Raw genomic sequence first — 13,703 nt, forward strand, 5'->3', positions numbered from 1 at the left:
GAACAGTGTGGACGGAAAGAAATGAATGGATTTGACAGCTCTGTAAGGAACAGAACTGACTAGACTCCGGCAATGACTGACATAGGGCAATGAAGGTTTTTTGCTTAAGTAACAAGGTAGATGGTGGTAACATTCACTTAAGCTATGAGAATGAATGACAGCTAGGAAGACGAAGAGAGAAAAGATAGTTTTCATTGTAAGTCTCTCTAACATTTAGGTACGGACAGAGGAAAAAGAAGAGCTCATAAAATCTAGGACATAACAAAGAATGAACTCTGGAAAAATGTGGTATGTAGACAGTCATTTCAAGAATAGGGAAATAATGTACATGCTGAATGCTCTAGAGACAGATACAAATGACCACCTGATTTTGCAAGAAGGAAGTCTCTTTGGTGGAGTAGGCACAACACTATGTAGCAAAGGAAGAGTTAACAGTGGGGTCAGAAACTAATGCAAAACCCCTTCAAAAACCTCAGCACAAAAGGGAAAAAGGAGAACCAACAGCTAGAGGGAAAATGGAACTGAAGGGGAAGCTCTGTCCTTTTTAAGAATTTGCAGAAGTTTAAAAGAGTGAGTAAAGATAAGGACATATGGTTCAGAGGGGAGACAAGAAACAGAACTGGATCCCTATGAAAAAGGCAGAGGTTTCACAGCATAGACAAGAACAGGCCCCTCTTTCAGTGTAACATGAAAAAGGAGGAAAGAAGTAGTAATGGACGCAGGCAGGTTGGCAGAGTTGCTGGACTGAAGAATTTCCCGCCTAATGTTTTTATTTTTGCTGTGATGTGAACAGAGGTCAAGTGCTGAGAGGAAGAGGAAATGGGTGAGAAGAGAATTTAAAGATTACGGAAAGGGAACGGTGGTGAATGGAAAAAATAAAAACCTAGACCAGAAGTTTTTAACCCAGATCCAAATGACTTCTAGGAAGTCTGAAAGTAAACTTCAGGAGATCTGTGAATCTTCTAAATCTGGAAGCCAACTTTTAAGTGTATATTCTTATGTCTGTTTTTCTGAAGAGACAGCCTATGTCTTTCATCACATTCTCAAAAGGTCTTAAATCAAACAGTTCAAAACTACAAACCAGGAGGATCACTGCCTATTGTAGAAGGATTGGTCCAATCTACAAATCATAACAATCTGTATAAGTATGGTGATTTATCTTCTTCCGGAAGCCTAAGTTAGACATAGAAAATATAGGTAGACCGATTCACGCTTGAAGTTTTGCCATGCCTTAGCATCAAGACCCAAGAGGGTGAGAAAACTGAGGATAATGGTAAGAGTACAGGTGAAGAGAATGAATGACAGTCTCTAACGTGGGTCGGAAAAAAACTGAAACAGGTGATAGACACTAAGAAAGTAGAGGGCTGTAGAGAATGAAGTACTGATAAAGACCAAGTAAAGTAATGCTAAGTAACAGAAGAAGAAATGGTCATCAGATCATGGGTTGTTTAAACTTAAAAATTCAGAGTTGGAGCTATGCTAGATCCATAATGGGTCCTGGGAATGACCACCATGAATGTGGAAGTAAAGTTCACTAGATCTAACTCACGGTGTCAAGGTAACTGTATTGTATGGGACCATTCATGAGTGTGTGACAAGACTCAGACTGGGAAAACACTGTGAGCCAGATACTAAATTTTCAGTGAATGAAAGGCAGTGACTAAAACACAGGTAGGTAGTAACCCAAGGGGAGGAGAGCAGAATGGCCCTGCCTCAAAAGAGTAGTTTCTACTTGAGGATACAATAATATGGCTAGGAACAGCAGTGAAAGTTAAGTGGTTCTCAAATCTGAGGTACTGGGAGTTTTGGCAATAAACAATTACCAGGTCAAAGGGCTGTATGGCAAACTAATGTCCTCACAGAAATGTCCAGTTCGATTCAAACAAAGGATTCAAACAAAGGATTAAACTGCAGACAAGTAAACAGTACCTAAAACTGTTTACTTGTCTGCAGTTTACAAAGCATTTTCAAATAAAATGTACCACTGGTTATCAAGATAACTCTATGGGTAGATCTGAAGCCCTTTAAAAAGAATTTTCCCAGAGTTAGTGGCAATTCTTCTAATAAACTCTTTTCATGATACCAGAGCCCATTTATTAAATTATTTGGTAAACACAGGAAGAACAGAAAACAAAAATTATATGTGTATGTGTATGCATGCCAGGCATTTTACAGACACTATATTAATTCTTTAACAATGCTATGGGACATTTAAACTAAGGCTTAGTAAATTATAGTCACATAGCTGGTAAGAGATGAATCAAAGATATGAACCTTGTCTAAATGGTTCCAGACACCATGACCGTGTAGCATATTAATGCAGAAGGAGGATATAGCAAGAAAAAGATGAAACTCAGAAACATTATAAGAATTATCCAAATTCTACTGAAAAAAGGAGAATAAAAGCGTCTAAACGCTATAGTCCCTTTCCCAACATCCAGGTTTAAGTTTACTGAAAAGAGTTAAAAGAATTTGGAATTCAGAGATTTAGGAGCATACTGAAGAAAATAAACAAAAAAGAGGGTTGGTAGACTCATGTCATGAGTGAATGTATTACAGCCCTCAGAAGCTTTTTGACATTCACTTTTAAAAGCAGCAACAGTAACAGCCAACATTTACTGAGCATTCACTACAGGCTAGGCCCTGTGCTAAGTAAACAACACCTATCATCTCACTGAACAACAACCTTCTGAGAGAAAGATACTTATTCCCATTCAAAAGGAAGAAATTGAGACACAGGAAAGTTAAGTAATGTGGTCAAGGTCGCATGGGCACCAAGTGATATAATGAGACTCAGTCATCCTGGCAAGACACCGCATTAAATAAAGAGAGTACCAATAACATGTTTCTACCTTTAGCACGGGCACATTACGATATTTATCTTACATTAATCACACAGTATTAATGTGTGCTACACAATAAATTTCAGTTAAAAGTGCTTGATTACTAGAAACTTAAAAAAAAATACCTTCCAACTTTATTTCAACTAAATATCTATAAATGTTTTGCTTCGTGGTAGTTAGTTAATATGTATGCTATTGAGGCTTTGTTCCTCTGGGGACTGTTCCTCCATACACATGATCAATTCCTTTTGGAATTCCTAACAGTTCCTGACTCCTGCCTTCCAAGTCCCAGACAGATCCAGACAAACAGGGTAACCGGAGTGTTCACGGCACAGACGGTTCTGGCTGGTTTCCATTTAATCCACTAGGCACAGTGTGTAGGCGTTATTTCACTGCATTACCCAGCCTGGAGCTCCCCACCCCCATGGAATCAGCCTTCCAGTTACAACTCAATCAATGGAACCAGGAGTGAAAATTCACATGCTGGAAAAGAACAACTTTGGGCGGTTCAAAGAAATCCCACCAGAGTTTAATCTCCTTAAAAAACCCTAATTATTTAATTTTCAACATTGGAAGCTATCCCACTTCATGAAGATATATTCTAAACTATTAAAAATACTTAGCATATTGCCATGATACTGTCACCTGAGTGAGTCACTGCAAGTCAAGGTATGATGCCCCCTGGCTGACCATCAGGACCAGGAGGCAATGCTTTTAGGTAATAGCAGCCTCTTCACTTAAAAGCTGCCTTGAGATCCTTCCCGTTCTTCAGCCGTTACACCTCAACGTGGGGTGGCAGGACTTGTGCTTACGCTGTTCGTTCTTCACACTGTGCAGGCACCTTAGGGCTGTGATTTGATGATAGATATGATTTCCACTATTTCCCTCCCACTCAGTCAAGACCAGGAAGCACATACATTTGCTAAATCTTTTCTGTGGAGTGATATACAAGTACAGAGTCTGATTTGTGAGAAAGTGGCCCCCTTGCGGCACACGTGACTGATGCTCCATCATGTCTAACTGTAATGCACCTTTCCCAGGTTATGTCATGACCCACAAAATAATCTCCAGCTAAATAACAACAGCAATAATGGTGATGATGATGATAATAATAAATTCTCTTCTGTGTCACGAGTCTTCCATGAGAAACAGAACAAAGTTTCCAAATTCTTCTCCATGCATATTACAAGCCCTGTCTCAGTCTCTGCATATGAGTGATGTTGTTCAATTGCGACGCAAAGTCCCTGCTGCCTTCTAATACCTGTGACAGTAATCACTCAACCCTGCAAAGTACCTGCTGCCTTCTAATACCTGTGACAGTAATCACTCAACCCTGCAAAGTACCTGCTGCCTTCTAATACCTGTGACAGTAATCGCTCAACCCTGCAAAGTACTTGCTGCCTTCTAATACCTGTGACAGTAATTGCTCAACCCTGCAAAGCCACTGATATTCTGAAATTTCCAATGTCCGATATACAAATGCCATACCTGGTGACATCTGATACAGTAATCTGTCAAAGACCTTTTGCTCTCTTTCCAAGCACAATAGTTGTCCTTAGGATTGTGATAGTTTTATAAACGTGTTAACAAGTGTCAAACGTATGTTGCACTTGTGTTTTTAGTGAGAAGTTCAACTCAATGGTGTCTCAAATCATCTCTTTTCATCAATAACAACGGTCATCGAAGTAAATAAGGACATTCCTTTAACCTTCATTTTCTGTGCGCTGCAAATGGACCTGACCCTGCCTTTTAGGGATGGATGGCGTTTCTTAATCCCGGATGCACAGCAGACTGTGGAGAGCTTTTAGGAAAGAACTGATGCTGGCATCCTATCCAACCCTTGCTGCCTCCATCTCCCATCCCCAATGCCCATCTCCCAACACACCTCGTAAAAAGTCTAGATTTAGGGTCCAGGCATGGCATTTTTCAAGTTCCCCAAGTAATTCTACTGTGCAGGCAGGATTAAGAATCACTGGTCTTTACCATGTAAATGGCATCATCCCTGCCACAGTAATGAAGTGATTTCAGAATAAAGTGAAAATTATGGATTTTATTTAATGACTGGAGTGATTCACTATATGTGAATGAGAAACCATATAGTTCCAATTGCTTCTGGCAGGTATCTTGTGACTATAGGAAGAATCAGGCAAGAATAGAGAGACAAAAAGAAAGGAGGTTCTGAAGTAAACTGAATTGGTGAGTCAAGTCTAGCCTGAAGCTGCCCTATATATCCCCAGACTTATAAATAAACCTGGTTTCAGTGGTGGGGCAGCCACACACGTAGACCACTCAGATCTTGAAGACCACCTGCTGCAGGGAACATAAATGACTAACAGCCTCAGATGCTGTTCCTTTGGGTCCACGAGGCCATTCTTCCCCTGGGAAGCTACCAGCCTGGGACTGAGCACTGTGAAGGTATGCGTGCTGGCCCATCCTGCCCAATTTGGGACTCTGCCAAAGGCAACCTTGGCTTGAGGACACCCCACTGGCCTGGCTAAAACTCAATCAGAACTGCACTGTAACCTAACTCTTCCTACCCCATTCTTCCTCCTTCTTTCCTTTCACAGGGGTCAGATCTACATCGGGCCTATTCCTACTCTTTTCCCTTTTATCTTTCACAGCAGTTTTCTACCAATAGACCCTTTGCACATCTAATCGTATCTTAGCATCTTCTTCTTGGAAGACCTGAGCTAACAAAGATGGGTTTTTCTATACTTTTGACCAAAAGCACTCTCACTGTATTAAGCAGAAATGGAATCAGCTGCTGTAATGAAAGCCAAGTAACAGGGAATTAAACCAGACAGAAGTTTATTTCTCTTTCAGGTAAGCACCCAATTATAAGGAGCTGATGTGGCACTTCCATGGTGTCGGGGACCCAGACTATTTCTATCTTGTGGCTCTGCCATTCTCAATACATAGTTTCCAACTTATGATCGCTATGATGACTTTTCCAGCTCCTGCCACCAGGCATGGACTCCAGGCAGCAAGCTGGGAGGGAAGAGGGAGAAATGGAAGGGTATCCCCCTTCCCTTTCACAGCATGATCCCAAAGCTGCACATATCACTTTAGTTTACTCGGCCATATCTTGCTGCAATGGAGGCGGGAAAATGAAGTCTCTGGCTTCATGGTCATGTCACCAACTAAAACTCTATTACCAAATGAAGAATGGATATTAAAAGAATGGATATTAAAAGAATGGATATTAAAAATGTCTAGTAGTCTCTACCACAATTAGTTCTTCACTATTCTGGATAAGTCAAAACAGTTTCTCTGAGTGACCATTAGATTTTGTTTGAAAATTATGGAAAAGCTTCAATGACTTCATGTTAATATTAGACCAAAATTTAAAAACGATAACATCAAGGAATATGAATAAATCTATTGCTGATCTGTTAAAATGCCATTTGGGGATAGTCACTGTCTTATCCATTGCCATGAACAGCCTTTAAAAAGATATTAATTCTTAAGAATGCAGTAAGATCTCATGATAATCATAATCACTCTTACATTTTAAATGTATAAAATGTAAATCAATTTTTCTCCCGAAACTACAAAATCATCTATCCCCACAAAAGCACTCAACCACAAAATCAAGAATAACCAATAATTTATGGGCCACAGTTTGCAAAACAGTGGTATAAATGCTTTTTCAAGTGTAGAAATATATACTTAGAAAGAAAAAAGGAAAGAAAGGAAAGAAGAAAGAGGAAAAAAAAACACACTCAGCATCTTCACACAAAAAGTTAAAGTACCTGGAATTGACATCTCCATGTCCGAGCTGCCCATGCTGCCCGTACCCAAATGTGTAGACATCGCCATTCTCCATTAAAACCACTGAAACCAAAATCCAGAGCTTTATTTTTTCATTGTATGCATTTCATATTTCTATCACAACTATACTGAAGGCAGTGCAATTTTCACTGTTTAAAATTAGTAGAGCCATTAAAAGTAGGCAAGTGAAGCATCGACAAATTTATATTTAATGAGAAATAAATATAATTTCAGTTCTGTAAAATATTTTTGTAGGTTATAAAAATGTATAATGTTTTCATAATGTACACTTTAAAATTCTTACAAATGCCATTTAATAACATTAATATTTAATAAAACATTGGTTTGGGTCAACTGTAAAGTCTTTTTATAATGAGTAACTACATACAAAATGTTCACTCATATCTAGGATAATTATATAGGTAGATGGGTTTGAGCTCTGCACAGATATGTACAACATCAATATGTCTGTCAGAACTTTAGTATTTGTCAATGTCTTATCAAATAAGGAAATATATTGAGTATCAAACAAAAGAATGTAACATTTTTTATGTTTAGGTTGAAGAGTACAACCTAAGCTATATAATCCAAATGTTAATTATTTACTAGGAACTGAAATTTCTACTTTTTAAAAAAATACAGAAATTTGTTGATGCACATCTCTCACTGAACAGTAACAAAGTTTGTGACCAGATTATAAAAATCACAGAATTGTAGAGTTCAAAGGGACTTCAGGGATTATTTTACCTTCAGGAATTTCATGAACTGAATTATAAAATAAGTCCATCAGAAGACAGATTAGAAGTCAGATCTCTACATGTACCACAATGTTCATTGCAGCACTATTTACAATAGCCAGGACATGGAAGCAACCTAAGTGTCCATCGACAGATAAATGGATAAAGAAGATGAGGCACATATATACAATGGAATATTACTCAGCCATAAAAAGAAACAAAATTGAACTATTTGTAGTGAGGTGGATGGACCTAGAGTCTGTCATACAGAGTGAAGTACGTCAGAAAGGGAAAAACAAATACTGTATGCTAACACATATATATGGAATCTAAAAAAAAAAAAAGAATGGTTCTGATGAACCTAGGGGCAGGACAGGAATAAAGCTGCAGATGTAGAGAATGGACTTGAGGACACGGGGAGGGGGACGGGTAAGCTGGGACGAAGTGAGAGAGTAGCACTGACATATATACACTACCAAATGTAAAATAGCTAGTGGGAAGCAGCCACATAGTACAGGGAGATCAGCTCGCTGCTTTGTGATCACCTAGAGAGGTGGTATAGGGAGGGTGAGAGGGAGACACAAGAGGGAGGGGATATGGGGATATATGTATACATATAGCTGATTCACTTTGCTATCCAGCAGAAACTAACATAACATTGTAAAGCTATTATACTCCAATAAAGATGTTAAAAAAAAAAGAGAAGTCAGATCTCTAGACAATCATTTTATAGCTTAAAAGAGATTCTGTAATAAATATACTTTCATAGATTTGAGAGATACTGTCACACTATAGCTTTTAAACACAGTTAACAGACTACATGTGTCAAAACTAAACAAATAGGTTATTTAGCACAATTGTAAAAATGCAGTTATACCCTAAAGTTCCAGCCGCTACCTGAATGGTGAAATCCACAGCTGACTTGTACTGCCCGGAGCTCACAGTCAAATCGCACAGAGCCTGGAGGATATGTTGTGATTTTACTTGCATCCTTTTCTCCTCGTTCTCCACTTCCATCTGTAAGTGTTATAATTTGTAATTAAGCCATTATTCATCTTCAAAATAAAATTTAAAATCAGTTTACTATGGAAAAACAAGAGAAAATGTTAAAAGGAACAAGCAAGAAGAATCTGTAGCTGTTAGAAGTGATAGATCAAGAATCTACCTGCAAAGAAGCAATTTTGAAAAGATATACTATATACTTCTGTTTGCAAATATCACTAAATCAGTAAAAACACAGATAAGGTCTGGTTACAGATAAAGCCTATTAATCTAATCAGTTATGTAACGTAAATGGGTCATTAAGTTATAGAAATAACAAAATTCTAAATGTAATAGTTTATATGGGAAAATTTAGTTTACATAAAAATAACTGCATGCAAAGTCATTTAACAATTGTTTTAAACTTAGTGATATTGTTAGTGCTAGCCATTTAAAAAAAATTTCTAGCTGACTCGCAAATGACTTAGATTTCCCAAACACATCTAGAAAGGCTACTCTGTCCGCCAGTATTGCTAAAACTCAATTGAACTTTAAAAAATTTCTAAAGACCAAATAGCTTTACTCAATGTATTGCAGTTCAATGGTTTCCTGTCGTTCATTTTGTCTGTCCCACCTTGACCCTCAGCCAGTCTGCTCTGTGGTCTTCTTCTGGTCCCCAAACACAACTCTGAACCAAACCCTCTGCTTTTATTCCTTCTTTCCTCCTCCCTTCTTTTCATAATTTCCTACCATAAGCTTGCTTTAAGGCCCTCCCTCCAACCCTGGTTTCTACATTTGACTTTGAATATTCTGCCATTTTAACCATAAAATTTTAAAAACACATTCCACAATTTAACAACTTTACTTTGGAATGTGTAAATAAGAAAGGCAACTTACTTTTCCTAGTCTAATACTATACATCAACTAAAATACGACCTCTATGTCATCAAGATTCAAATTCCTTACACATGAAATAAATGTAAATCTGGATGGAATTTCAGGTCAGCTAGTCTAAGCTAACTGCTTTGTGATATAGTAAATCTAAACAAGTGTGTATAATATGCAGATACACATGTGGATCTACAGACACACATTTTTTTAAAATTCTGTATTTTCATTACCCGTTTTAGAATACTAAGCAGAATAACATCAAATCATTTCATGTTCACATTATCCTTTCCTTTTCTATCTAATATTTCTAACCTTTAGTACTATCCAGGTAAGACAAAATTGGCCTAAATTATGAGTTCCATTTCTATAACTAAATGACTCTAGCATTTCAAAAAGTTTTAAACTCTTTACAACATTAGGACAGTAAAACCTCACTAATTCGGAATAACACAGAATGGGATGGCCTATATTACTTACTGAAAAGGTCTTAATTATAGAATGTTTAAGTAAAAGTTCAGTTTTATTACCTTCAAGCAGTACAGATTATGGATTAAACTAAATGCTATTGATACAATAAATAAAATGTGGTTACCTATATTATAATTCAAAATAGGCCTATATTACATAAAAAATGTACCATAAACATAAAAGTCCTTTAACATACAAGAATTAATTGCTGGACCCAGAGGCTGAAGGCACGTTGAAGGAATCCTTCATTTCTTGAGCCCTTGGTTTGAAAAGCTAGTGATTTTAGACAGGTTTCCCCTTATAAGTATGACCCTGAAAATTCAGAGGAAGAAGTTATTTTGAATTTTTTACTCAAAAAAGATCACAAATACTGTATCTGAAGTACCATAAATTTTGAATTAGTGAGAGGTTTTACTATAAAAGGAAAAAGAATATGATTCTTCTCTTGCTAAATTATCTAATGTGGGTTTGCCAAATTAAATCTGCAAGAATGGATGGGCTAAAAAAAAAAAATCACAACATTTAGTTTTACTCCATCCAAAATGCAATATACTCTTAGTTCAAAGACTCCTCATCTTGGAAAGGCAGTGAAATGGTTAAGTATAAACAAGGGCCTACCCATAAAGGAATAAGTATCTTCCAAAGACTATTTAAATAAGATGACAGATATATAAAAATTTTACAGCTTTATCTCAATTGGTAAAAATATCTAATTATTAAAACCAAATCTGATTTAATACAGAAAACAAATCGTGTTCATTTGATTGTGCCAGACCTAACTAAATTCAATGCTACACCTTAATTTCAGTTTATATAAATGTATTGATGCCTAGTTAAAGCTTTTACCTTTGAATCTGGCATTCTGCCCTCTCCCTCGAATCAGAGATTAAATATAGATACAAAGCCCACAATAGAGACAAAGCATCAGGGAAGGAGGAAAAAAAAGCCTAGTAATTTACTGATTAAAATCATAGTGATTAAAAGAGTACTAGCTATTATTTAGAGGTAAAAAATAATACTAGAAACATTTTGTTCAAGTGCATCTAAACAAACCTTTATCTATATAATTTTTCATTTATTATAGATGGTGAAAATATTGTTATTATAAGAAAAAAACAGGGATAAGGTTCTTGATCACTAGTAGCAGCAGTGACAGAATTTTTTAAATATACATCTGTATCTGGAATTTTATGTCAGTTCAAAAAATTAAGTACAATTCTAGTAATCTAGAAATTTACAAAAGTTTATCAAAGAAAAAAGATACCTAATAAATAGTCAAGAATCTAGTGTAAATTCAAGAACTAGCAAGTGAAATTCAGCAAGATAAATTCTCCTCAAGCTCATTAGTAAAATGTCAATGAGCAGCAATAAAATTAATCTCACATTTTTAGGAAAGTTAGGCTTAAATATTCTTATAATTGGCCATTTAGGTATATCTGCATTTTTCCCTAATATGAGTATGATATTGAAACTGTGATAGCTATAAAGTTTTGACAGATACGTAACTAAAGTATTATATGTATATATACAATTATTTATGCATATTTGTGTACACACACAGAGAAAAGAGGATTCAGTAACTAAAGGACTCTAACTTTTAATTTTTATTTAAATCTATACTTTTTGGGTAATCTTATAAGCATGCATATCACTGAACGTATCACAGAACACAGTGAGTACTTTGAACGAAATCATGAAAATAAAACAGCAAAGCAGTAGTAATTACAATTTGCTAAACACCTCTGTGCTAAACACTGAAAATTTAAATAGCACAGTGGATAGTGCTTTTGGGCACTGGAGCCTAAGAGACTTGGATTGGAATCCTGGCTCTACTATTTGCTAGTTTTATGATAACTGGACACTGGATCTTTTTGAGTTTTAGTTTTTTCCCATCTATAAGATAGGAATAATGGTATATTACCTCACAAGATACTTATGAGAACTAAGTGCAATAATGTATGAAAAGTGTTCAGTCAATATTCACTATTGTTGCTCTCCTTAATCAATACAATAATCTGATGATAAGGCTATTGTTATTCCATTTTGCAGTTGGGAAAACCAAGGCTTTAGAGGGGTTAAGTAGCCAGCCCAAAGTAATAAATGGTAGAGCAGTTTTAGAAATTGATCAAAAATAAGGCTCACACATTTTACCACCACCAAATGGCTGACATCTTAAATTTTTTGTAAAAATAAATTAATTACACATTTAACAAATCTCAAATTTTGTACCTTTAAGATAATTCTAAAAGAGGATTCAAGGAATTCAATTCAAAGAATTCAAGCTAGTATTCATGGAGAATTTTTATTTGCAAAGTATATACATACACACACACACACACACACACACACACACACATCTTAATTTAATCTTCATATCAACATATTCAGTTAGGAATTATCATTCCTATTTTTAAAAGAAGGAAACTGAAACCAAAGAGATTAAGAAATTTATGAACGGCCACACAGTTCTAATAAATGAAAAATAGGATTAAAACTGAGGCCTAATTCCAAAGGCTGTATTTCCATTACACCACAGTTTCTTTACAGAAAGCAGGTGCAAAATACACACAGATGTTTTTGACTGCGCTTTCAGATTTTCACATCAGTCACTTTAAGACTATCTCCAGAATAATTCAAATGTTCCTAACTAAGAGTAGTACATTAGAATCTTTTTTTTCTATGTAAGGCACTGAATAGTTGAAACAAATGTTAATTCAGATAACTGTTTAAAATACAGTCTACATTAAATTCTTTAAATACTATATGTTATATGGATTATATGTTATACATAATTGATTCCGTCTTATACACTATTTTGCCTCTGGTCAAAATTTGCCTGTATAGGATAGATTCCGTGACCTTCTCTGAATTCTTTCCAATCAGCCAGAAGCTTTCCAACTTTCCATTTTAGAACTCACTCCTGTTAACAATAAATCCACAGTTCTTACCCTCCACACACCCCTACAAAAAAGTCATAGTCTAGAAAATTTAAATCATTACTATCCTACAATGTGTACAACCAACATAATTAAATGTAAGATAGAACACAGCAATTAATACAGTGAATTTGTCAGTGCAAGATAAACACGGTAATACAAAAGAGAAAAAAAATGTACGTAGGAAAAATAATTTATTAAAAGACTATGACTATATGCAGCAGGAGTAAAAGCAGTGACTGGCAAGGGGATTAAATGACAGCAACAGTGAATGCAAAGGGAGTCACGCAAAGTGAATCTGTGGATGTACAGTGAGTGGTAAGTTAATACTCTAGATAAGATGGGACCCCATCTGATAAAGTATTACTTACACTTTAAATTCATTTTGGTGGTAAAGAGATGAAACTATTCCACTCTATAAAACCATACAATCTGATGATTAAAAGAAAAATGGCCTTATACTGTAATACTACAAAGTAAGTCCTTCCAAAGAGGTTACCCTGTGGCAGACAAGATGGAAGTAAGGCTCGCTATTGTTGAGTAATTTCTATAGCTAATCAGTGTGACATCGTAAAAAGTCTGTTTTAAATTTGGAAACTTGGTTTTCTTTAGCATTTCATTTTAAAATTCTGGAAAAAAACAAAGATGACTGTCTATAAGATACTAACATGGAGCTGAAAAAGTTTTAAAACTGTTTATTGAAATGTGAATAGTTAACCTCCGGTAAAGTATTGGAAGAACTCCACTTTCAAATAATTGGCAAGAAAAAGACACTTGATAAAATCTGTTCTAATACTGGCATAGTAGAAAATGTGAGATCAGAGATTCTAGCAATAACCAAAATAATTTACATAGCACACACCAAATATTATTTCTTAGATTTAAATATTAATGGCATTGTTAGAGCACCCAGTAAATAAAGCAATCACAAATTTTACTATGGTTAATCACATTAGACTTAAAATATTCTCAATTTTTATTTCTGCAGAATATAACTTGAGTAGTGCTCTATTTGTGTTTTTACTAAAAACAGGGGTTTTTGTCTGTTTTGTTTTGCATTTTTGCTTTGAGTGACA

General features: G+C 35.7%; 1 protein-coding gene across 1 annotated transcript in view; it reads right to left on the bottom strand.

Moving 5' to 3' along the window:
- MYCBP2 (MYC binding protein 2) overlaps window positions 1–13,703 on the bottom strand; it is a 279,990-nt gene that overhangs the window by 158,070 nt on the left and 108,217 nt on the right. The window contains 2 exon segments of the mRNA XM_032611171.1: window positions 6,596–6,677; window positions 8,249–8,368. Of these exon segments, the coding sequence (XP_032467062.1) occupies window positions 6,596–6,677; window positions 8,249–8,368 (202 nt within the window).

The sequence above is a fragment of the Phocoena sinus genome, chromosome 18 (genome assembly GCF_008692025.1).
Source record: "Phocoena sinus isolate mPhoSin1 chromosome 18, mPhoSin1.pri, whole genome shotgun sequence".
Lineage (NCBI taxonomy): Eukaryota > Metazoa > Chordata > Mammalia > Artiodactyla > Phocoenidae > Phocoena > Phocoena sinus.